The 26,721-nt window shown below is 42.2% G+C and overlaps 1 protein-coding gene across 1 annotated transcript in view; it reads left to right on the forward strand.

Moving 5' to 3' along the window:
* The window catches only part of LOC117559695 (cadherin-6-like), a gene marked incomplete at its 5' end in the record, with an annotated part of 82,701 nt that extends 62,739 nt beyond the window's left edge, over nucleotides 1-19,962 (forward strand). Inside the window, 4 exon segments of the mRNA XM_034236371.1 lie at nucleotides 122-243; nucleotides 4,225-4,342; nucleotides 6,653-6,904; nucleotides 16,969-19,962. Coding sequence (XP_034092262.1) covers nucleotides 122-243; nucleotides 4,225-4,342; nucleotides 6,653-6,904; nucleotides 16,969-17,516 — 1,040 coding nt within the window. The 3' untranslated portion in view covers nucleotides 17,517-19,962.
* Between the last annotated feature and the right edge of the window lie 6,759 nt (nucleotides 19,963-26,721).

The raw sequence follows: 26,721 nt of genomic DNA on the forward strand, positions 1-26,721 counted from the left end.
GTCCAGAGGCCCATGAGCAAGGCAATGAGCTGCTCATGATATCTATCAGTAGAAGAGCTGATGTTGTACCAGAGAGTGGAATTGGAGCAGGGTGTTTACTCTCCCTGTGTTTGCCCTTCAGATAACCCTCGTCAGAGCAGCCATGTTCCCGTCTACATCCGACTGCTGGACATCAACGACAACGCCCCCACCTTCGCCACCATTTACGAAACCTTCGTCTGTGAGAGGACCAAGGCTGGCCAGGTACTGATGCTCTATCACTTCTACAGCTCAGACTGTATTTATAATGGAATACAGCAGCTAAGCAACTAAACCTAAAGAGGGCCCTTTAATCACAATCATTTTTTTCAGACAGTGACATTTTGTCTTGGTCTTGGTCGCTCTGGGACTCAGCTACTGCCGCCCTCGCCTTATGACAACACTTAGATGGGCTCATACACACTAACACTTTTCCTGTTTAAGTTGTTGAATTCAAGGACACATGAAACACTACGCTCAATGGTCCTAGGTGAGATGAAGCAGAATGATCATTGAGAAGACGAACAGTCCTCTACAGAAATGATTGGGTAACAATGGGCTGCTGCGTGACATGATTTCAGAGTGAAACACAGCTGCAGAGCCGGAGCAGGTGGCTGTGTGTTTATTGTGCAGGATGTGCTTTTATCAATCACTAATGGGACATGTCAAGAGCAAGAGGCTAACGTGAGCTGCTAATCCCCTTTTATGAGCAGACAAATAACAGCATTTGCATGGAAGCCATTATTACCACACTGAGCCTTTTACTGGGTTTCATGAATATAGGCCAACATCTCTCATGATGTCTCTACTTGGGTTTTTCATCCCTACAATCTGAAAGATTATGTATTTTTTTCTCAGTGATGCTTTGCTTTTGAGAGGTTTTGAGGCTTTAGACGTTTTTTTGTGTTATAAAGCTGATAAACAAACACAAACAACTTTAACTTCACCAGACCTCTGGAATATTTCATACATATATCTGTGAAAATGTCGAATTTGAATTACATAGCACTTAATATAATTGTACTCTGCTGTAATACGACTTGATATGAGTTATCACATACTGTATGTATGGATGCATCTAATGTGATTAAAGCACACAGCGTATGTGCACACACACACACACACACACACACACACACACACACACACACACACACACACACACACACACACACACACTCATGCAGCTGTTCTACTTGAGACCACTTGCTTTCTTCTTTTGTGGTGCTTGTAACCCTAATCTGACAGGAGCTTTAACACACATGAATAGGGTTTTACACACACACACACACACACACACACACACACACACACACACACACACACACACACACACACACACACACACACACACACACACATGCACGCACACACACAAATATACAGATATATCATATATAAATTTGACAATTAATAGGATAAAAACACAAATCTATATATGTAATCCCACACACATACACGCACACAGTATCATGATGATAGTGTGTTGCATGGTGGCATGCAGCCATTGGTCCCTGTCATCCTTTAATTCTTCCACCCTTTCATCCGTCCATCAGTGTTAATCATCAGTGTTTGTTCGCTGGATCTGTTTGCTGCATGTGTGAATGTGCATGTGTGTGTTATAGCAACAAATCTTTGTTAAAGCCGTTAATCTCTCAGATACTGTCTCCCAGTTAATTAAATAAGACTTGAGTTATAAAGTCAGAAATACACGCTGCGTCACTAGCTGTGATCACAGGAACACAGCTCCCATGGTGCCGTGCACTCATCTTCTTATTTCTGTATAAAAGCTCAAAAACAATTAACATTTCTAACTTTTATTTCATTCATTTTATTTAAAACAGATAAATTGAGTTGGGTGGTATCTTTTGTTCAATACTTTTTTTTTAATGTGTTTTAATGTCCTGAACCAAGACATCACAATATCATATTGTTTTTGGTATTAGTACTGACACATAGGTGTAATATTTGTATCAATACCCATCCTTAATGTTGCCTTTTTAACTGGGGTTTGAAGCAATATTCCGTAGTGGCCAAACAGTGGTACTACTATTACTTGCTAATCCGTGACAACATTGGGCCCAGAAATACTTTTCCCCATTGACTTACATTGGTAAAGAGACGTCAGTAAATCAGGAATACATTTAAGTGGAGCTAAATAAACTGCCCATTGTTAATATTGGGTCTAAAAGTAAAAAATGCGCTTAAAGCTGAATCCAGAGTTATTTCCCTCTCCAGTCATTTGACTGAGCGGTACGGAAGAGGATTAGGCCACATCAAAAAAACAATTTGGGGAGGTGAAACATTCTGACTTTAATCTCAGAATTCTGACTATCAAGTACTGTATCAGTACCCCCTCCAACGCTGTATCCAGTTCCCTGCATGCATCCACAGTTTAAAGCTGTTATTAAATTCAAATCAAACTATATTTATAGCACTTTTCATACACAAAAGGTAACATAAAGTGCTTTACACACAAACAAATAATAATAATAAAAATACAACCCGGCCCCCCTTCCCAGGTAACAAATAGAGTTAAACATAATTTTGTGATTGATTAAAAAAAACATGAATTCCAACAGAAGTCAATGTAAACAGTAATGCATAAAACAAGAATACAATCATAAAATAAGAATGGATTAAGAATAAAAATAAAAATAAAAAATTAGAATGTTTGGTCCTGAGTTTGCTCTTAAAATTATGAACGCTCTGCCATGAGGTCTTCTGGGAAGTCGTTCCACAGTCGTGGGCCATAATAATAAATCCACGCCTCACCATGGGCCTTTGTTTCCCTATACTGTAGGTATGATTCAAAGGACAGCACCAGAAGACCTGGGTTTCTATGGGGTTTATAAGAAGCAAATCTGATAAATAGCTAGACCATTTAAAGCCAATCAATGATTTGAAATGGATTCTGTTGAACGGGTGTTCATCCTGATATGAAACTCAGACATTCAGTTTGTCAGTTTCTGTTGGCTGTGAAGTGATCCTGCACCCATATTCTATGTTTGGAGTAGGAAGCTCTCGCCCCTGTAGATTTGAAAGCTAGCTGTAAAAAGAATGTTTCACGCTTCTTCACAGAGAACAGCAGCTGTGCTCAGTCAGCCATGATGGATCCCAATGGTGACAAGTTGACACTTTGGGAAAAGAGGAACGTTTTAAACGACTGCAGCAAAATCCACTTCACTCAATACAAACACTCCAACCATTATTTATATCCAATTATTTAGTCAAGTAAATTATGTTATATCTGAGATTTTTAAAGATAGCAAAGAAATGAAAAAATTACAACCATTTCCAGTTTTTGATTTCATTATGCTATTTAATGAATATTCACTTAGGGAGTTCAGTCTATTTGAAGCTAATGCACCATCACTTACAATGGTATCTACACTCTTCTTGTTGTTCTGAATTTCTATCTTTATGGTTTATTGTACTTATAAGTCACTTTGGATAAAAGCTAAATAAAACTAATGTATAACAAAGATTCAAAGCTGTATTTCTCATATGCACTGTAGCTACAGCGTAGTTGTTAGCAGTACGAATCTGAAGTCTCACGCCTCTCCAACAATGCAACACACCATCTACTTAACAATTAAGAAAATACATCAAATAGTGCTTTTGGCCTTCTAAATGCACCGCTGGGTGTAGAGGTCCAGCTCCATCCTGGTGTGCTCTGCTGTTTTCTGCACACTCTGTAGCGTCTTGCCCTTGCCATACCAGGACGTGATGCAGCCAGTCAGGATGCTTTCTATGGTGCACCTGTAGAAGGTCAGGATGCTCTCTATGGTGCACCTGTAGAAGGTCAGGATCCTCTCTATGGTGCACATGTAGAAGGTCAGGATCCTCTCTATGGTGCACCTGTAGAAGGTCAGGATGCTCTCTATGGTGCACCTGTAGAAGGTCAGGATCCTCTCTATGGTGCACCTGTAGAAGGTCAGGATCCTCTCTATGGTGCACCTGTAGAAGGTCAGGATGCTCTCTATGGTGCACCTGGTCAGGATGCTCTCTATGGTGCACTTGTAGAAGTTGCAGAGTATCCTGGAGTCCATGTTGAACCTCCGCAGCCTGCAGAGGAAGAAGAGCTGCTGTGGTGACAGTGTTTGTGTGATGAGTCCATGTCAGGTCCTCAGTGAGTAACACTCATTGACTGTTCTCACCTCACATTATTGGGATGTTCATGAATATGTTTTGTGTGTCTGACAGCGGATCCAGACAGTGAGTGCTGTGGATGCAGATGAACCGTCGACGGGACACAAGTTTTTCTTCAGTCTGGCTCCTGAGGGGACGCACCGTAGCAACTTCACCGTCCGAGACAACGGAGGTAGCCAGCACCTGACAGATGCTTATTCATTACACACATTTCATACAAGTGCCTCAAGTAATGATATAAAGTTGTAATGATGCAACAAGCATTAAATGTTAAACACGTAGATCATGACAAAAGGTGCAGTTTTAAGTTTTTGGTAAAAACATATTCGATGGATATGACTCTTTTGTGAATTAGATATGCAGGTACCACCAGCCGCTGGTTAGCTTAGCTTAGCTGAGCTAAGCATAAAGACTAGAAACAGCTAGGCTGGCTCTGTCCAAAGCTAAAGGCCCTGTCACACTGTCCCGAAATTGACACCCGATGGACACACGATAAAGGAAATGTTCAAATTCGGCTGTGATCGTAGCAACATCGGGCCATTCGTGAGGGCATCTTAAGCCATCGTATGATCGCTGGTGGAGTTTCTCAGGCTCCGGCAGCAACTTCGTGAGCGGCAACTTCGTAAAGCACTCGTGAGGGCATCTTGTCAAATCGTGTCATCTTCGTGTTATCATCGGTGCATTCACCCTCACTCTGATCGGGGCGAATGCCCGATGGCACCGATGATAACAAGATGCCCTCACGATGGCCTTACGAAGGGCACAATTGACACACGAATTCAACACGAAAATGAACCTTCGCAAGGTCCTTCGGCAATTTTTTGGCATGCCAAAGATTTTGCCACCGCTCACGAAGCTGCTGCCGGAGCCTGAGAAACTCCACCGGCGGTCATACGATGGCTTAAGATGCCCACACGAATGGCCCGATGTTGCTACGATCACAGCCGAATTTGAACATCTCCTTTATCGTGTGTCCATCGGGTTGTTTTATTGCACAACAAAATCATGTACATATATTATGTAAATAACCCAATTTGTGTTCTGTGAAACTAAAAAGGATATAATATATTATTTTGAAGGACAGTTGACAGGAAGTTGTTGTTGTTATGGAAACAACATTACGGAGAAAACGTAATATTTTCTACATATAACGACGGATAAAGTAAAGAACAAAGTCTGAAGATATCAGTACAGTATCATAGTACTGTAACATAATTGTTTTTGTTACTTTCATTGCAGTTGTATGTCTTAAATGTAATGTAAATGTTGCCTTCGTGTGTGGTTCGGGGCCATCTTCGTGCGAAATTCACAATTCCATATTCGTGTGTCCATCGGGTGTCAATTTCGGGACAGTGTGACAGGGGCTTTAACAGAATGCACCTAGCAGCCCCTCTAAAGCCCACCAACAGCTTGCATCTGCTGAGTTACTATGGAGATGTTGTGTGGCGGACTATTATTAGTTCAGTGAGTCTTGTTGTCCCTGTGAAGTCACATCAATCGACCAGCAGTGTTTCCACAGACAGACACGCTTAGGGCTCTGCAGGAAAGTGAAACAAATTAAAAACAAAAGTTTGAACCGGTCTTGTGGAGGATTGTTGAATAAATACATACATGACAAACAGAACCTATTTCTCAATAAACAAACTAAATAAAACACATCATTATAAATCTCATAATTGAATCTGTTTGTTACCATGATGTTCAAAAATGGGGGTCAATTTCGTGGATCAGCTTAAATCCTGCATTTGAATGTTCCTCTGAATGACTCAAATACACCCTCCAGCTGCATGTGGGCTGTCTGTTGCTGAGTAACTCTTGATTCAACTGAGATTTAAATGACAATGACTTTTGAAAGTGACTGTAATGGCTTCCAAGCGTTCCACTATGGAGCAGGGTCGACAACAAGCAGTCCAAAATAATAAGCAGCCACAGGACTTAAGTCATAAATACGTTTTTTATTAACAAAAAAATCTCACCTTGGAAAAACTCTCAAAATTACAAAATAAAAAACACTTACTTGTGCTCTTAGTTGTTTCGCTTTGAATGTATTCTCTTAATGTTGTTGTTGATTTAAACTCTTAATTAAGTCTCTATTATATTTCGCTCTTAATTGGCCGTCTTATTTGCACTCTTTAACTCAATATTGCTAAGAATTAGCTTCTTTTCTGCAATGAAATGTTGAGTGTTATCAAGCAACATAATCAACAGAGATTTGATATTGTAAAACTTAATTTGACTCGGACAACATTCGGAAAAAGAAGGAAAATAAAACATCAGAGCATCCCGTGGCGCATTCTATTTATACATATTGTTTCTCTGAACCAGCCCTGCTTGTTAGTTTCTTTGGAATTGTGAACAGATGCATCCACTAAGATATAATCAGGGACTTCTACCTTGTTGGATTTGTTACCACCTGTGTTTGTATTGGCTGGCTGCTGTGCACTGCATGTGTGCTCCAATCATTTCTCTCTCTCCTGCTCAGACAACACTGCTGGCATCCTGACACGTAGAGCCAGCTACAGCCGCCTCCACCAGAGTGTCTACCTGGTCCCCGTGGTGATCACAGACGGCGACTACCCCATGCAGAGCAGCACCGGCACCCTCACGGTGAGGGTGTGCACCTGCGACCGTGAAGGCAACATGGAGCTGTGTAACGCCGAGGCCCTGAGCAGCTCCCCGGGCCTCAGCACCGGAGCGCTCATCGCCATCCTCCTGTGCGCCATCATACTGCTGAGTGAGTACGGGAAATACAGCCAGACATGCTCCACAGGGAGGGCGAGGAAATGTTAGTGGAGGTGTCAGTGGCATGTTGTGTTATTGCAGGGAACTCTTTCTTTCCTGGAATTGATCCACTCCACAAGGAGTGGACTTCCTGTGGACAAGACAAGAAACAAGTTAACAGACATTTAATACAAGGTTAAAATCACCACATGTACAATACCATTTCAAGTTCATTTTATTTTGGGATTGACCGGTGCACCAAAAAATGCTTTAGTCTAACTTTATTAAATTGTCCTGTTCAGTTTGGGTCATAAATAATGTTAAAGAGGCCCTATTATGCTCTTTTCCTTTCCTCTAGTGTGCTACAGGTTTGTGTGCATGTAAATGTCTGCAAAGGCTACAATCCCTGTGTTCCCTCCAGAGGGAGTTTCTCTCCTAAACACACCGTACATACATTCATACATATTATTTTTTGTAAATGACCATTAGCTTATAGCAATGTAAAACATAACTTATTTTTCAATTGCAGAACATGAAAAATATATGAAAAGTCTTAAACAATATTAAAAACTAATGGAACCGAAACTTAAAATAAGCATTCCCAAATGTCCAATAGTAAAGATGAACAATCCCCCTCCCCACTATATTTATTTCCATCCCTTCTCAGGACTGCTGTTAAAGTTCAATAAATCACAAATCCTATTTCAACTGTCATTTCCAAATACAGAAATACCGTTTGCCATAATCACAAGTCATTGGGGACATGTCTTATGCTCTCCAGTATTGTATTTAGATTGTAAGATGATAATATTAAAGGGGGGGAAACTAACTCTCTTAAAAATAGCAGCAAATCAATTGTGACAGAAATGAGGTGAAGTGTATGCTCACACATTATGTGGGATCGCACTGATCGCCCATTGCTGTTCCATTTGGACTGAATGAAAACACAAGCAGCCGCCGGCCATTCTCATTTGCTGTGATGGAAAGCAGTGTTGCTTGGGAGTGTGCCGCTGCATCAGAATCAAACTTCACATGGAAATGAATGCATCTCATCTGCCACCACATCCCCACTTATCCTCTTATTCATGCAGCGGTCACAGTCCAGCGGGCTGCTGGCAAAATGAATACATATTTATGCTTCTGAAAGTGCAGTCATCGCAGGCTTAGTGGACACACACCGGAGACGCTGGAAGTCAATCAGAGTTTGGGAGAAAAAGTCTGTTTCGTTCTTTTCTGACTCATTTGAATGGCCAGGATTACTCCTATATCTAAAAGTTATCAACAACATTTCACTTTCAGAATGTTCTACACATACTGTTTGTCAAAGCAAACACAGGAAGTCATTAAAACTGCTGGGAGGGAGATGGAGCGAGGCAGCACACGGGGAGGGAATGACGACATGACCACTTTACCATACAGGAGTTCATGATACAGATACACACATTTCATACAGGAGATTAACTCAATACACACACTCTGTAAGTCAGCCGGCTCCTCAGGGAGTCACTAGATGACATTTAAGAATGTAAATTAATAATGTGGCACACCTTAAATATTAAGAACAACCTCCAGTTAGCAGATCTATTTTCTGTTATTCAGGAGAGAACTAAATTAGACGACTCAGCACTATAAGATACAATATGATCATTTATGATACACTGCAACACAAAACGATACTTTGTGATGCAATACATCTCAGTGTAATAAATACCGTATGATGAGGTATTATACAGTTTGCTTATACAAGACAACATGATATAATACTATTTCAAATGTGTAAAAAAAGTGTAATCAGTAAACTTATCTGAGTCTCAGAACAAAAAGTAATGTAACCTCATTACTTTCTTGTGGATTACATCGATATCAAATGCAATGCAAATAAATACAAGAGAAATATATACCATCAAGATTGTTTTACTTCAGTGTATTATGTAAGACAACAGAACAATGTGACCTTATAAACGCAGAAACCAAGATATTTAGGATCAAAACAGATTGTATTGATAGGAAAAGCTGTCTTTCATTCAGCATGTTCAGGCAGCAGCCGATACACCAACACTGAAACACATGAGCACATGCTGCAGTTCAAAACAGCAGAAATAAAATCAGAGCTGACAGAAAATGCTCCGTTTTAGTTGAATACACAGCAGATTCAGGCAATAGGCGTTACCTAACCTGTTTTATATCCTGAATATGTAATCCTTTTACATTAAATCTTTATTTCTGTTTTGCATTCCATTTGATATTGATGTAATCCAAAGTAACGGAAAGTCATCAGGTTATATTATATTGTGATACTCATGTTAGGTTACTGATTTAAAATGTTGTATTGGTAATTATAACAGCATACATTTTTAAAGTAGTCCTCCCAACCTTGTTGCACAAACAAATCCTTCACCTTTTTATGTGTGAACACTTATAAGAAAATGTGTGATAACGCATGTAAATGTCCCAAAAATAATAAGTGTATCGAGATGTAGAAAGAAGAGCAAATGATGAAGCCAGTCTCAGTGTGGTTCCTTAGAGAAATAACCTTGTGGAATTATATTTACCATGGTAATCAAAATACAGCCTTAAGCTTTAGTATTTTTAGCAGTGCTGATATGCATATGAATGTAATCATCATAACCTCAATCAGGATATCGTTTAGATCTCGTTTTATCCTCTGTACACACTGTACATGTACTTTATCCAATACAGCTCTGTATTTCTATTTCCACTTACAGTGGTTCTCTCAGTATGTGGAGTTCTCTCATCTCACGCTCTGTGCAGACACTTCCAATACAAACGCTGTGCCTCTGTGTAGCATTATTGGATATTTCAGTTCCCTGACCTTAACTCCGCCTCTGCTCTTTCTTGCTGCCACTGTGCTCAGACTTGATTTAAATTCAAACTGGCCTACATGAGCTTAGCCAATCAAATGTTCTGCATGATTATTTATGGCTGAGCCCTCTCTGAAATCAAAGGCTCCGTCCTGTGTGCCCGTAGCTGGCCAGAGCAGCCCATCTGCACTCAGAAGATATTCCTCACCAAGTTCATTGCTTTGATTTAGGAATCTGGCAACATCTCCAAAAAAGGAAATTCAACACTAGCAGTCACACAATCACTGGCTGAAAACAAGAGAATGCTTAGTGACATTTTTACCCACGCAGTCTATTTCTGTTTGTTATATATATATTCGACAGGATGATATTCACAGGTTTGTTATGACCTGGCTCAGTGGCGGTTCTAGACCAATTTGACTGGGGGGGCCACTGGGGGGCCAGTTATTTTCTGAGGGGGGCACAATAAATGCAGGACGAAAAAGAGAACTAGACAGTATGAAGTAATTGCGCATAAGAAAACAATGCAATACAGTTATTGGTATTTGTCAGAGGTGGGGACTCGAGTCACATGACTTGACTCGAGTCAGACTCGAGTCGCATATTTTTTGACTTGAGACTTGCTTGACTAACATTGAACATTGACTAACATCGACTTGACTTTGACTTGGTATTCATGACTTGAGTCTTGACTTAAGCTTGAGACAGATGACTTGAAAGGACTTGACTGTTTAAAATTAAATATTGGCGTTTGTTTTTGTAGTGAGATATTACGTTTAGTTTTTTCGAAAAACGTGATTATAGCGCCGTGCGTGCAAACCTGGCAACCCACTAGAAGGCAGGAGTATCAGTTAACATGGCAGCGGCTAGCTTTACTCCACAAATAGTGAAGTTTGGATTCAAGGATTATGTTGTCGATGACGGTAATAAGAAGAGAACAGCGGTATGCAGAGTCTGCAGCATAAAGATCAGTGACACGACCACCACAACATCCCACTTCATATTCGTGCACTACAAAGAAACCCACAGAGAAAGGTACGTGCATGTGTTGTGTTAGCTAGAAAGCTAACGTTAAGTTTAAGCTACGTAGACTTGGTTTCACAATCGATTAAGCAAAGAGAAGACAAAACGATAAATGAACACTAGAACCGCCAAGGGATTCATTTGACTAACCCTGATACTGACGGGCTGGTCCAGGAGGGAGAGAGAGAGAGAGAGAGAGAGATGAGAGGAGAGAAGAGGAGAGAGAGAAAGAGGAGAAAGAGAGGAGGAGAGAGAGGAGAGAGAGAGAGAGATCGCGCAGCGCGCTCTAGTCGGCTCTCTTGCTCGCGCTCTGATTGCCTTCTGCGCTCTCTCTATCGCCTCTCTCGAGAATCCTGCCTTCCATCAGCGACCATGCCGCGTTTATTTCCCTGTGTTATTATCAGAAGTTACTGGAAACTTTTGAATAATGTAGTTCATCTACTTTTAGTAGTTTGTTTAAATGTTTTAATTATGTTGTTTTTGTTTGTAGAAGTGCATCATTCCTTGATTTATTGTTACATGCATCTGAACCTTTTGATCTGTTATGATCATCCACACTCTGCAGCTTTGGGGAAAGAGCCTTCTCAGTGGCAGCTCCTAGGCTCTGGAACCCCCTCCTTCAAGATCTCCGTGACTCTGAGTCCCTCACAGTCTTTCAGTCCCGCCTCAAAACACATCTTTTCAACTCTGTCTACCCATAAGCCCCCCCCCTCTCAATCAACTTCCTCTTGACTGCCTTTTTATTTATTTATTATTTATTTTACTATACTTACTTGTTTGCCTGTCCTTGTTTGTCTACCCTCCCTCATACTGTAAAGCGTCTTTGAGTTGTGAAAAGCGCTATATAAATAAAATGCATTATTATTATTATGATGATAAACTGAAGCAATTTCTAAATTAAACCCAATTAAGTGAGTTTTAAAATCGTCCTACTTAGTTTATAAGGAAATTATTGAGGAACAAATTAAATGATTTGAAAATGATATCTATGTAGGTGCTGATGCTGTTGGCGGTTCTAGTATTAACAGAAATTTAAATAAAATATGTGTAATGGAAAATGCCATATATGATTTTCTTACCTGGAATTCTGCCTTTTTGAACAGACTTTTTGAGTCCTAGCTATATTGTCTGCAGTTCTAGGGTTAATATGAATCTAATATGATTGTCATCGGTCTAAATTAGATTTCAAATGATGAACTGATCATAGTGTGGGTTAAATCCATTTTCATAACCACTGTCTTTTAACTGATTTAAATGCGGAAACTGGGCTCATTCATCAGAATTTCGTATGACTTGACTTGACTTGCTTGACCTGAGCAATGACTTAACTTGACTTGCTTGACTCTCATCACAGTGACTTGGGACTTGCTTGATACTTGTAGGTCAAGACTTGAGACTTGATCATGACTTGCACATGTAGGACTTACTCCCACCTCTGGTATTTGTTTCAGTACACTTATTTATTTCAGATATATCTTATAGTTATTACTGTTAGCTTCAGCTTAAGTTATAGTGCAATGTTTGCACTCACACCATATTTATATAAAAATAAAGGCAATGAACAGTTACATCTCTACTTTACATCTACAATTACACGGATACAATAGTTTAACTCACCTTCAATTATCGTGGTAGTCTCTCGAAACGTAGGTTTCAATCAGTCTTTCTTGGATGCAACAGCCTCTGATGATCCGAGATGAAAAGTGTTTGTTTTTCGCGCGCTTCAGCCGGACAGTGAAAGTGAGTGCAACCGCTCTAAGGGGCCCTGAGTGCACCGCTCTAATGGGTCCGACTAGAATGACGAATAACGACTCGCTCGGATCAGTCATTAGCCCGCATGGTTTTTCTTACCACTGCTACGCTGACGACACCCAATTAATTCTGTCCTTTCCCCCGCTCAGAGACCCAGGTCGTTGCAACGCATCTCTGCTTGTCTAGCTGACATCACTCAGTGGATGTCTGCTCATCACCTCAAGCTCAACCTTGACAAGACTGAGCTGCTCTTCCTTCCGGGAAAAGATTGTCCCACTCTTGACCTAACAATCAACATCGGCACCTCAGTTGTTTCCCCGACTCAGACTGCAAGGAATCTGGGTGTGACCCTAGATAACAACCTGTCCTTCACTGCAAACATCGCTGCTACAACCCGTTGCTGCAGATACACGCTTTACAACATCAGGAAGATACGTCCCCAGCTGACACAGAAAGCGACTCAGGTTCTGGTCCAGGCTCTCGTCATCTCACGCCTAGACTACTGCAACTCCCTCCTGGCTGGTCTACCTGCATGTGCCATCCGACCTCTGCAGCTCACCCCAGAATGCAGCGGCTCGTCTGGTCTTCAACCTTCCTAAATTTTCCCATACCACTCTGCTCCTCCGCTCCCTTCACTGGCTTCCAGTAACTGCTAGAATCCACTTCAAGACACTGGTACTTGCTTACCATGCTGCGAATGGATCTGGCCCTTCGTACATCCAGGACATGGTTAAACCGTACACCCCAGCGCGTGCACTACGCTCTGCATCAGCCAAACGACTCGCTGCCACCCTCGCTGCGAGGGGGACCCAAGTTCCCATCGGCGAAAACACGTGGGTTTGCTGTCCTGGCTCCAGGATGGTGGAATGAGCTCCCCATTGACAATGGACGGCAGATAGCTTGCACATCTTCCGGCGCAAACTGAAAACTCATCTCTTCGACTCCACTTCGAGCGATAGAACTATTAACGAAGCACTTTTATACTAATAAAGGACTGGCTTACCTAAAGCCAGTTGAGTAGCACTTGAAATGTTTGGCTCTATGAAACCTGATGTACTTATATGATTCTGTTTTCATCAAGGTTGTGTCTTCCTGGTCGAATGTACTTATTGTAAGTCGCTTTGGATAAAAGCGTCAGCTAAATGCAATGTAATGTAATGTAATGTTAGTTCCGTCTATTCCGTCATTCAATAAATCGTGTAATAAATCATACATTTTTTTCACTTTAATTTTTAGGGGGGCCACAGGGGGGTCAGAGGTCAGTGTTAGGGGGGCACTGCCTGCCCCCCCCCCTAGAACCGGCCCCTGACCTGGCTCAAAAGGCCACAACAAAGAGGAGAAGCACCATATCAATGGTTTAACAAAAGATGTTTATTAAAGCAAGTGGTCCAAATTAGCCAAATTAATTAAGTGCTAAACCAAATGAAGCATGAGGTGTGGATGCCAGTGGTATCAGTAGTGTAAGTGCAGGGTGAGGATTGCATGGACATGTATGAGTGTGAGAGTGTTGAAGTGCACAAAGTGAAGCAACTGAACATACTCAACCAAAAGCAGGTGCCTGTAGGGGAGACAGAGGGGAGCAGAGGCTTTAAATAGCTGCAGGGCACCAGACCCAGGTGCCCTGAGTTACTGCAATCAATGCGGCTGGATGCAGCACAGCCACACCCTCTCCAGATGACCCCACAGGGGCATCACAGAAGGTTAATTAAAACATGTATGTGTTTACAATTACTAGTTAACTGTTACAAATATATATTCAATAGCGAAATCCAAGTATCACAATATAAAAGTAATGTAACCTGATAACTTTCCGTTACTTTTGGGTGAGCTAAATATAAATGTACTTCAGTGTATTTAGGTAACCTTAATATAGAAAAGAAACCAATGTATTAAGTATAAAACGTTGTCTTAAATCATAGGTTAGGCCTACAGAATAGTAAATATAACAAATACTGTTTTAGTTCAATACATGAATTAAAAGCAGAGACAGTATTTTTGAATAATAAAACTGGTGTCCACCATTTAAAGAAATATATTTAAATGAAAACCAAAAACTGAACTTCAGGCAGTATGTGGACCTGTAATATATTGATCTTTATTTTCAAATGTATTGTAACAATCACTGTTTATAGACAAATCGTTTTTGAAAGAGAATGCTTCGTGACATTTTACCCACGCTGTCTATTTCTGTTTGTAACAAAAACAAATGTGTCTTCTGAAATGATGAGCTAGGCGTACAGAATTAAATTAAATCTGTTTTTCAGCTACTGCATTTCAAATATATATATATTTTGAATAACAAGGAATTAAAGTAGCCAGAATGAAAACCAAAAGAAAATTCAGGTAGTACGTCTACATATAATATATCTTTATTTTAAAGTGAATTGTAACATTGTATTCTGCTAGTAATCTCTACTTTAAAAAACGTTTACTCTGATTACGTCCTTTTTATGTAACTATAAGGGGATACATTTTTGAATCCCGATCACATAATCATGTAACATGTAATCAATTTCTCCCAGAGCATGGATTTTCATTATTGAAAACATGAAGACTCCATGGTATAACATAGGAAAGATGAAAAAGGTTCCACATTATGTAAATGACCATTGATGCAAGGGAGAGGCAACCAGACGACCTCCAATCACACGCCTCTGAAACTGGAAGCTCATTTTACAGTAGTAACTTCCGTAAAATTACCACAAACAAAAGTGAACCAAAGGGTGGTTTAAAAAGGTTCTGGATCTGTGGTAAAAACAAACAATGAGTCACACAACGTGACAAAATGAAATAATCAAAGGGCGGTGTATAAAAGTGATTGGAGCCTTGATACCGATTCCAGACCTGAGCCATTAACTTCAATGTAGTCATGGTCAATACAAACAAAGCTACATAGAAGGGGAAAAACGATTATTTAACATCTGTCTTTATTAATGTATGTTCACTGCGAGAGGATCTAGTCAAACTAATTTTAGTTCAGGGGCCACATACAGTGCAATTTGATCTCAAGCGGCCGAACCGGTATAACCTCTAAATAACGACAACTCTAACTCCTTCCCTTTGTTTAAGTGCAAAAAGGTAGATTCTGAAAATGTTCACATTTAATGAGCTACCTTTTTACAAAATATTATGAACAACCTGACATTTCTTAAGAAAAATAAGTGCAATTTCAACAATATTATGCCTCAGTTGATCATTTACACATGTGTATTACAGATCCTAGTGTATCTACAAAGGCACAAAACATTTAGTCACCGGTATCTGGAACTGAGCAATATAGTATTTTACTTAAAGTGGACCTATCATGCTATATTTGAAACATATATTGTAGGGCCATACTTATATAAAACATGTCTGCAAAGTTTTTTTTTCAAAATACCAAACAGATCATGCATTTTAGCCATGCCTCATTTCACTCTATTTGCTCTTTCCAGCCCCGTTTTTGCAGGGGCTGATTCTGTGACATAGCTTTAATGCAAATGAGCTGCAGCTGACCACGACCCCTGCAGGAGAGGGGAGCGTGCTTTGAGATCAGCTGCTGGGCTCTCAGAAGAGGGGGACAAAAAGAAAAAAAAGCTTAAGAAATAACAAAGAAGACTTTTGTCCGGCACTTTTCTAATTTTGTCCGGAAGATTTAAACTTTAACGGACATGTTGAGCGGCGGAAACAAATCGAACTGAAACTCTGCCGCACGGTCCCCTCGTTCCTTGGAAGAGGCGGAGAAGTGGGTGTTTGTCATCTGCTGGTGGACTACCGGAGAGAATTACAGTGCTTGCCTCGACGGGGAGGGATTGCATTGAATTACAGCAGCAGGAGCAAACGCTTGCCTCGGGGAGGGAGAAAAATAATAAACAGAAGGGCAAACCATGGCAACCATGACAACCATGCGCGGGAAGTCTTCTTCGCTGCTTTTGTGGCAGACTACATTGCCACTTACAGGCCTGGCATATGTACTACAGCGTCTCCAGCGCTTTCGAGCGGCAATGGCCGTGGCCCAACCCCCCATTCCCCTGATAGGTGGAGAGTTGGCCATATAGGCGGAGCTCCCCGTTTCTGACTTCAGAACAATTTCAAATCTGGATCAGTCTGTATCAGATCCGTTGCAGGCCCGTTTTTAGAGATTTGGGTATGGAGGAAAAGAGAGAGGGTTGTGTTTTCTGACACTTGGTGAGTTCCCTGACACACCGGGGACACATATTCATGTATCAAAGACGTAGAAAAGTGCATTTTGCATGATAGGTCCCCTTTAATGATCAAAACAACTTGTCAAAATATAGAAAGTATTTTAAATGTACATTCATTTCTGTGTAGTAATCCTGACCACCTGAACTGTACATACAGAATATATAAAGTTGTGGCAATGCATGAACAGTAGGGTTCTACCAAACCAAACTCTTTTGAACTTAAGCTCCTAAGTGTAAAAATTGCGTATGTTTGACACCCCTGATCTAATCCTATGTTTCTTCTGTTGTCTTTTCAGTGATCGTGGTTCTGTTCACAGCGTTGAAGCGCCAAAGAAAGCAGGAGCCCCTCATCATCTCCAAGGAGGACGTCCGGGACAACGTGGTGAGCTACAACGACGAGGGCGGCGGCGAGGAGGACACGCAGGCCTTCGACATCGGAGCGCTGCGACACCCGGACGCAGCCGCCGCCTTAGAGGAGTCGGCCAAACAGCGGCGGGACATCATCCCCACCGATACCCTGCTTTACCCGCCTCACCGCCGCCCCGCCCCCGCCACATCCGGCCTCATCATGCCGCCGGTCAGCATGGCGTCACGGGACAACGGGGACGTTTGCGAGTTCATCAATCAGAGGGTAATGGAGAACGACTGTAACCCCACAGCACCGCCCTACGATTCGCTGGCCACCTACGCCTACGAGGGGGCGGGCTCTGTGGCAGAGTCCCTGAGCTCACTGGGCTCAGCGTCCTCTGAGGGGGAGCAGGACTACCACTACCTGAGTGACTGGGGGCCCCGGTTCAGGAAACTAGCTGACCTCTACGGGGCCGACGACAGTGACTTCTCATAACTAACACACCACAAACACACACTCCCTTCCCTGCTTCAGGAGAGATTTTGACCGATAAGGGGCGAGGAGAGCAACGTCTTACTGCCACAAACTCAATATTAGAGATCATGAACATTATTAATGAGCTTTAAGGAAATCTGAGAACTTTTAAAACATACAATGGACACAATCCACATGGTGAAGGAACAGATGTGCTGGCATATGTTAATTAATGGGATATCGAATAATGCCACTGGATCCTTACCTATTTTACCTGCTCATGGATCTAAAAATGGAGCTAACCAAGTCAACAGGGAACTAAAGTCCTATATCTGATTTTAGAGAGGTGGACTAATGGATAAAGAAATGTAAATTAAACAGTGGAGAATCAAAATTGGACTGTATTTTGTATATAATTGAACTTAAAATACTTTCAGGCTCCTGAGTGTTTATTGTGGTGAACAAGGGAAAATAGATTGAGGAAAGTGTTGGTAACCAGGTCAGTGAACATAACCCCCGTGTAGTTATTTCAGGACGGACCACACACACTTACCTCTACGGGTATGAAGTGAAAAGTGTGTGGAAGACAAGTTAGGGTAATTTAGGTGTTTTTTCTTTTTTTTGACTAAGTGCCCTTCTGCTGCCCTTCAGGCTGGGTGCCTGCAGGTTGGCTGAGACTGAAGGGGTCTAATGACTCTTGATGATTGCTTTCTTTATTTTTTACTGTCTTGTAAAAAAGGACCATTCCAGAGGAGCCATTGTGAAGGATCCTCGCTTGAAAATCGCCTTCTTCGGGACACAGAGTAAAAAGAGGACAACTCATATGACTCAATGCACTGATTTTCTTTTGATTGATTTTCTTTGTGTGCCGCACACATGAAGAAGGTAAATGTACCTGGCATAATCTCTAGATTTTCTCGAGTAAGTGTTCAGTTTGTCAGAAATGTGGTTGAACTGTACTAAGTTCTATACATATACTTTTTTTTCTATAACGGAATGACATTTCAGATAGCTACAGAAAGTCTGTTGATCAATCTTAAAAAATATATATTTTCATTAAGAACTTGTTTAATATTGACAGGAAGGACTTGGGGAATCACTGCCTACACAGTAGAGCTGTCACTATCATATTGAGAATACTTTTTGAGTCTAAGGCCTGCAGTATTACTGTTATGATTGAGTCTCAAAGCTCTCATTGACCTTATGTGGAGCTTTTTGCTGCCGAAGAGAGCAACATTTATTCAGGAGTTGGTGGAGACCAGACATCAATTAAAGAAAAGAGAATATTCATTCATATGCATCAGGTTGACACAAACACACACTAACAATTCAAATGAAAACTAAGATGCTTTCTATCTGCGACACTCAATCTGTTAGCTAACGCAGCTAGCTAATGCTTTAGAAGGAATCCAAGAGGTGACCAAGAGATTAATATTTCAAATGCATGTTGAAACTACCTTCCAGCTCCTTTAAAGCTCTGATAACTCCTAATTACCAACAAAGCAATAAATGAAGGTCTCACACAGACAATACTGTAGGTAACTTACAAAATGTGCTAAGCAGATAATCATGAAACCAACTCTTGTGATAGGTAACGTGCTCAAGCAGGTTTGATGGAACTGCCTTACACTTACATTATCGAGACATACAACTAATCCTCTATGGGTTGATTCAAAGTCATTTGAACAAATGGACAAAGTGACAGCTCTACTTCACAGTCAGCATTGCAGCTTGAATGTCCTACAATGACTGGTCACCTTATTTTCAACTCTATATTATGTCCTGCTTCTACCTGCTTTCTCCAATGTTTTCACTCGCTGTGTCTGAGAAAGAAAAAAATAACAACTGCTTTGCTCATGTACTGATTTATTTGCTCAGTTGTATTCAGAACACCCTTGTGTCTGGCTTTGACACATGAAGTGTTGTTGTTTAATGTTGTAATAAATGACACTAGAAGGCTGCACATTCAGCATTTGCATTGATGTCAAAGTACCACTGAAGCCAAAAGGTCAAAATCTCAACATTCCACCTCGGTGCTGTGCTAAAATAACATATTTCAATCAAGGGGTGACCGTATGAAGTCAGGATCATGTACTGATTCTGACTTGTTGCTATCCTGAGTTGATTTCAGGAGTGTGTATCGTGTGTTTTGGCGGTTCCAGTAAAATCATCAGTTTGTTCCAGTTGTGTTTTGTGACTGTGGTCTGCTTTAAAGACTTAAAACAAAAGTGTCCACATTTATATTTCTTTATGTCGTAATTCATTCTTTTTGTACCAAATATGTATAGGACACCATGATGATAATCTTGGAGGGGAAAAAATCTATATGTCAGCTTCACTGTTTTTTAATGTCATTTTGGAGGTGTGAAACTCGCTGTGACAGTCTACCGTCCGTATATGATGTATTACCAGGTTGTTTAATTTGATCAAAATAAAGTTTTACAGTGAAACAAACAGCAGCGAGAAACCACGTTGATCGTCACCTTTCTGTCTAAGTGCATGTTGTTAAAAGTTACTCCACGGTAGAAAATGGAAAAGTACAGAAAAAACACACCCTGCTGCTGTTCTAGTTTTTTTTTCCAACTCAAGGGAAGAAACAAAGCTCAGTAGCAAAGCTCAGTAAAAAGTATTTCCACTGTTAACAGCTTGCCTATCCCCGAGGTTGCCCTGAGGGTCAATTTGACCGACTGCATGCTGGGATAGACTTCAACCCCATGACATTGAATAACAAAAAAAACACAGTAAAAGTGAATCTACTAAACTTTCAAACGTCAAAATAAGGACTGTTAACTTGATCAATTATTCTGGAAACCTTCACACGTAAAAACAGTGAATGCAAATCAATCACATTACAAAGTTTGAACCAAACTTCCTCCCGACTACCAGCGCTGATGTTTATCATGATAGCAAAGAAAGCGGAGGAATCGGCACACTTCATCAATCAATCAAATGTTCTGCACTCATTCTTTAGATGTGGTGAAAACGAGGGGTTACGTATGGTAACCCTTGTTATATAAACACAGGCGGAGCCCTCTACTGGACTCTATGGGTACTGCCCTCGATCCTATCATGCAAGCATTCATTCACTGAGACTTTCGCCGGCCCCTGGGTGGGCCTACCTCAATGCATGCGCATCTCACCGCATAAAAGGAGGCCTCGCCTCCTCACTGCCATCCTTTACTTCTCTTCAGCAAGCAGCATAGGACAGACAGGGCCCCAGAGGTAGAGGGCTCCGCCTGTGTTAATATAACAAGGGTTACCATAAGTAACCCCTCGTTATATCTCTCACGCGCTGTCGTCCCACAACAACACTGTTCCATCTCACTGTTTCTGACCGGCTTTCTGGTTAGCGGCCGCTGTGCCTCACTCACCTCTCCCTCGGTCGCAACAGCGGAGAGAAAAGAGGCTGCGGCTGAGTCCTCCAGCCCAGAGACGTGCACACATAGACTCTAGGTAGTGCTTGAGCACCTGCCCGTTTTGCCCTCTGGACAGCAATGTGCCCTTTTGAAAGTTCGTTTTTTACAGTTTAAATTTTTCAAATCAATTTTTTTCAGATCAATTCTGGATTAAAAGCTTCTAATATATACAACAATGCCCCAAATGCGCGTTGTAATTTTGTCAGACATCCCCACGCGTGCCCCGTGGCACTCCCGTACGTGCCCTGGCTGCAGCCCCTCCCTTCCCTGCTCTCAACGTGAACGCGCAGCGCGCAGAGCTGACAGTCAGTCACTAACGGCCCGTCCACACAGCGGCGTGCGTTGAAGCTTCCAACGCTTCTGCCCATTCACTTTGAATGGGGTGACGTCACTTTTAGCCGAACTGCATTTTGGGAAGTGACGTGGAGCGTTGCTGGCGTAGCTGGCGTCAAAAGTTGAGCAATGTTCAACTTTTGACGCCTCGACGGAGGCGTCAGCCAATGAAATCCCGTTTATGCAAATCTGCCAGTACAAGCACTAGCCAATCAAACCGCGTGTATGCTGGGAGAGACTACGCAGGTCATTTCCTCATATTCAAAAAAATGGAGGGAAAATTCATTATAGCGGTAGTGAATCACCCGGTGCTGTATGATCAGTCTCTGTTGATCTACCGGGATACAAACCGGAGGAGCGAGGCATGGAGGGAGGTGGCAGAGACAGTGGGTGAATCTTGTAGGTTTTCGCCTGTTTGGGGATTTTATATCCAGTTTACTTCGTTTTAACATTGCTATTGCTTTGTATGTCGGGGGCAGGAGATTCATGTGATTGGTTGTTGGTCGCGTTGCTCGCAAAAAATCCCCAAGCTTCAGATACGCCCACCTCCAAGCATCAACGCACGCTGCTGTGTGGACGCTCAGTCAGTCAGGCAGGCCACGGCGGGTGTGTGGTGCAGCAGCACGCAGCAACACGATTAAAAGTGCCCTAGTGACGACCAAGTAAGTAACCACCAGGTAACAAATACAACGAGTGTATTGTTTAATCCCCTAAATCAGATGCCAAACTAAACTATACAGGGTTCGTACCGTACGGTCATTGAAAACCTGGAAAAGTCATGGAAATTCAAAATGCAAATTCCAGGCCCTGGAAAAGTTATGGAAAACAATATTTTTCCCAAAGTTTCGGAAAAGTCATGGAAATGTAACTAAAGTTGCGTCAAATATAATTTACATTTTATCTAATCGCCAAAATAATCTGCGGTCGCGAGCTGTTATGTGCCATCATGACGCGCATGGTGTTATTTTTTAATATATGAAGCGCGAGCTGTGTGCTCGAGTCTTCTTGCCTGTCGGGTCGGCTGAACTCTGCTGCTCCGGGATGAGGGTCAGCTACATTAGCTACGGTGCGTTCGTTAACTGTGCAGAGTCACTGTGGCACAGACTGCACCGCTGGTGAACAGCTGTTAGAACGGGCCGTTCAGGTGTTCAGAGCAGAGCGGCAGAGCGTGATGTGAACTGAAAAGTTTTTCTGTCGCAATATCATTGTCACTATCTGCTAACGTTAGCTTTAGCCTTCGTTTTCTAATAGTTTTTTTCATAGGCTATAAACAGAGGTGGTATAAGTATAGAGATTGTACTAGAGTAAAAGTAGAAGTACTCAGATCTTGTACTTTAGTAGAAGTACTCAGATCTTGTACTTAATAAAAGTAGAAGTACTCAGATCTTGTACTTGAGTAAAAGTAGAAGTACTCAGATCTTGTACTTGAGTAAAAGTAGAAGTACTCAGATCTTGTACTTTAGTAGAAGTACTCAGATATTGTACTTAATAAAAGTAGAAGTACTCAGATCTTGTACTTGAGTAAAAGTAGAAGTACCACAGTGTAGGAATACTCTGTTACAGTAAAAGTCCTGCATTAAAAATGTTCCTCAAGTGAAAGTAGAAAAGTATTATAAAAATACTAAGAGGCATGAAAATACATTTTCAAAATGCTCAACAGTGCTGCCAAAATTATAAACTGACTGCTACACAATTAAAATAAATGCTTTTATATATTTCTATTAGATGTAACTCTTTGGCGTTTCTGTTATTATTACCTGCTGCTTTAGTTGTTCTGACTGCTAAAATCCTCTGTTATTCCTAATTTTAAAGCCGATATTCCGTGGGGTCGGGGGGCTCGGATCCTTGTCACCTTTTTCATACCTGATGAGTTTGCATCCCTGACTACAGTTGCTTTAGCGTGTAGAAGCTAGTAAGCCTACTATTTGATTTGTATTAGATAGGCATCTGCATCAGACAGCATATGGTTATTGAAATAAATATATATGCAATTACGACATACAAGATGTGCCTTTAATAAATCTCACACTACTAAGGCAGCCGGCGGTTCCACCAGGGGCGTCAATCCCGGGGGGGGTATTTCGTCCCCCCCTAGCTTCAGATTGGACCCCCCTAAGTCATTTAGAATAATAACAATAAATGTTAAAATAATAAACATTTTGATAATAAATCAGTAAAATCAGGCAAAAATAAGAATTAAATAACATAACCCTAACACCGAAATAAAGTAACCAAAAACCAAAAAGAAACTTAACAAAATCCAAATTTTTGCGCACAATTTCGGAGCGCACAATTTCGGCGCGACCGCCACAACGACTCAGAAGGTGCCCCTTTTTTTTCTCTTGAGCACCTGCCCCTATAAATGTCTGTGCACGCCACTGCTCCAGCCCCTATGGGCCCATGTGCGCGTCACGTCCGGGGAGGGGGTCAGATACCCACAGCCCCCCTCCCTCCTAACCAGTAAGCGCATTACGTCAGACATGTCCAAGAGATAAAACTTTATGAAGGGGCCTGGTGTTGACGAAGGTGCCGCCGTGCATATATCCTCCACACTCACACCGTTAAATAAGGCTGTTGACACAGCCATGGCTCGTGTAGAGTGTGCACGGACCCCCGTGGGGAAGGCTCTCCCCGCTTGTCCGTAGGCATGTGCAATGCACTCGCAGAGCCAGCCTGCCAGGCGTTTCTTGGACAGAGCTTTTCCATTTACCCCACCCCCGAAGCACACGAACAGCTGTTCGGTGCGTCTAAAGGCAGCCGTGCGCTCCACATAACATGCTAGCGCACGCACCGGGCAGAGGAGGTGCAGTTTAGCCTCCCTCACCCCACTATGGGAGGGAAGATTAAAACCCCCTAACTAAATAGCCCTCGACCTGAACACACTCCTTGGGCACATAGGAGGGGTTCGGTCTGAATGTCACCCCGCTCTGGTCACCCCGAATCATTAAACATCTCGGGTGCACCGACAGAGCAGTTAACTCGGACACTCTTTTGTCTGACGTTAAGGCAAGAAGCAAAGCTGTCTTTCACGACAGTGCTTTCAGGGAGGAGAGCTCCAGAGGCTCAAATGGTTCTGAGACCAGAGCCTCGAGCACCAGCGGCAGGTCCCACTGTGGGGAGGAGGCGTGCCCTACTGGGCGCAGCCTCCTGACCCCCCGTAAAAACCGCAACATTAGTGGCTGAGAAAAGGCTGACCTGCTGCCAAATCCCTCATGGCAGGACGAGATGGCTGCTGCATACACCTTCACTGTTGAATGTGCCAGCCGTCTGTCCACCAGTAACTGTAAGAAGGAAAACATAGAGCCTAACTCACAAGATAGGGGCTCTATTCTCCGCTCCTCACACCGTCGCTGGAATCCCAGCCACTTCGGCCTGTAACAGGCTGTGGTGGATCCAGCTCTAGCTGCCTGGATAGACTGAATAACACTGTCAGACAATCCACCCTGTCTCAGCCTGTCCCTCTCAGGAGCCAAGCCTGGAGAGGTTGGCCGAGAGTGGGTAACGCCCCGATTGCACCTGCCTCTTGAGACATCGCCCCCCAGAACTGGGGAACCGCCCAGGGCTGGCCCACCTTCATCTGTGTCATCTCTGAGTACCACGGCGCCCCCACGCAGTCCGGAGCCACTAGGATGACTGACAGACCTTCTCGCCTCACTCTCCTCAGGATAGGGAGAATGAGACGCTGCGGTGGAAAGGCGTAGAGCAGCTTCCTTGGCCATGGCTCGTGTGCAAACGCGTCCACCCCCAAGGGCGGGTCGTCGATCAGAGCCATGGAGAACCACAGGGCGCAGTGGGTGTTGCGCCGGCTGACGAACAGATCCACCTCTGCTGTCCCGAACTAGGCCCAGATCCGCTTCACCACCTCCGGGTGAAGCGTCCACTCGCCTGGCAGGGGTCCGCCTCTTTACATGAGGTCGGCCCTCCTGTTCTCCAGTCCCGGGATATGGAAAGCCCATAACCACAGCCTCTCCGCTGTGGCCAACAAAGCGGCGGAGCGGACTCCGCCCTAACGGTTGATATAAGCCACTGTGGTGCTGTTGTCGCTCCTGACCATTACATGTCTCCCCTGAATTAAGGGTTTGAAATGCTGGAGGACTAAGGGCACATTTCCACTGCAGCGGGGTAGCCCCGTTTAAGCATCCCTAAGCGTCCTCGCTCACGCCTCGGGCTGCCTTGCTGGCTGTCCGAGGCCGTGGCGCATTTCCATTACAGTTTAGGACCTGGGGTAGCAACGCAGTGTAGGCGGGGCGATCGGCTTTTTGGCGGGCTTTTTGGGCGGAGCGACGCTGGGTAAAACTGCAGTGGCGTCATCTTCAATGCGACACAACTCACAAAACACACACAACAATGGAGGATGTGGAAGCGATCGTTTACTTGTTTTTTGTGAAATCCATGGTGCTGACATGCTGTGCTCTGCATAACCTCTGCGAGAGTCATGGAGAGGACTATGATGATGGGTGGAATGCACCAGCAGCAGCAGAGCCTGGGGTAGCAGTGGCTCAAGGTGCAGAGGAGGAGGGCACTGACATCAGAGAGGGTTTGATGCGCTACCTGAATACCTAAATATGCATTATATTGTATTCATTGTATTGAACATAAATACATCTTTTTTTTTCATATACATGTGTTTGTCAAATGTTTTAAACAAATATTATCTGAATTGAATATTTTGTAAATATTTGAATTTCAAGCACCAGTAAGTACTGCCCCATAATAAGAACATTTGAGGAAATATCAGATCATGAAAAGAAAATCTTTCTAATCAATTAAGCGAATATCAAAGCTAACTATAAACATAAATACTAAAGTGTAAAACACAGCAAAACTATATTCATAAATGCAAGTGTAAAATAGTGTGGACAATTGTAATCATGGATGGAGGCTAAGGTATCCACAACATAAAATAATATATTAAAATATAACCTCAATCTTTCTTCTAGACATGTTAAAAGCTTGTTGAATGGGTTATAGGTTTTTTCTTTTGTTCTCTCGTGTTTGAAATATATAAGGAATGTGTTGTTTGAGTCTAGTAGAACGAGGGTATTACAATTGAGCAATTCCTACTACATGTATTATGTATTTATCATGTATTCTTAATACTATTACAAAATAAACATGTAATAATGTTTTAGAGGAGGACCTCAAGCTAGCAAACTCAATTTCTTGCTTTAAATCTCTTAAAACTAACTTATCTTATGGGCTTTTTCCTAACTGATGGTGTTTGTTATTGCTTTATAAATTCATGTATGTTTATATCTTCTCTAAATCAAGATTATGTGAATCTGATTTTTTTCTGTTGGGTGCAATTCATTATCAACAAGAGATAAGATAAGTCAAAGTACTTTATTGATGGCAGTATAAAAATACAAAAAAAATGTTGTATCAAAAAGGCATGCCGTTAAACAATACAAATAAAAAATGTAAAACTGTATTGCAGCCAGCATAAATATACATGGCATTGTAAAAATAAATATAAA

The sequence above is a fragment of the Gymnodraco acuticeps genome, unplaced genomic scaffold (assembly GCF_902827175.1).
Source record: "Gymnodraco acuticeps unplaced genomic scaffold, fGymAcu1.1, whole genome shotgun sequence".
Classification (NCBI taxonomy): domain Eukaryota; kingdom Metazoa; phylum Chordata; class Actinopteri; order Perciformes; family Bathydraconidae; genus Gymnodraco; species Gymnodraco acuticeps.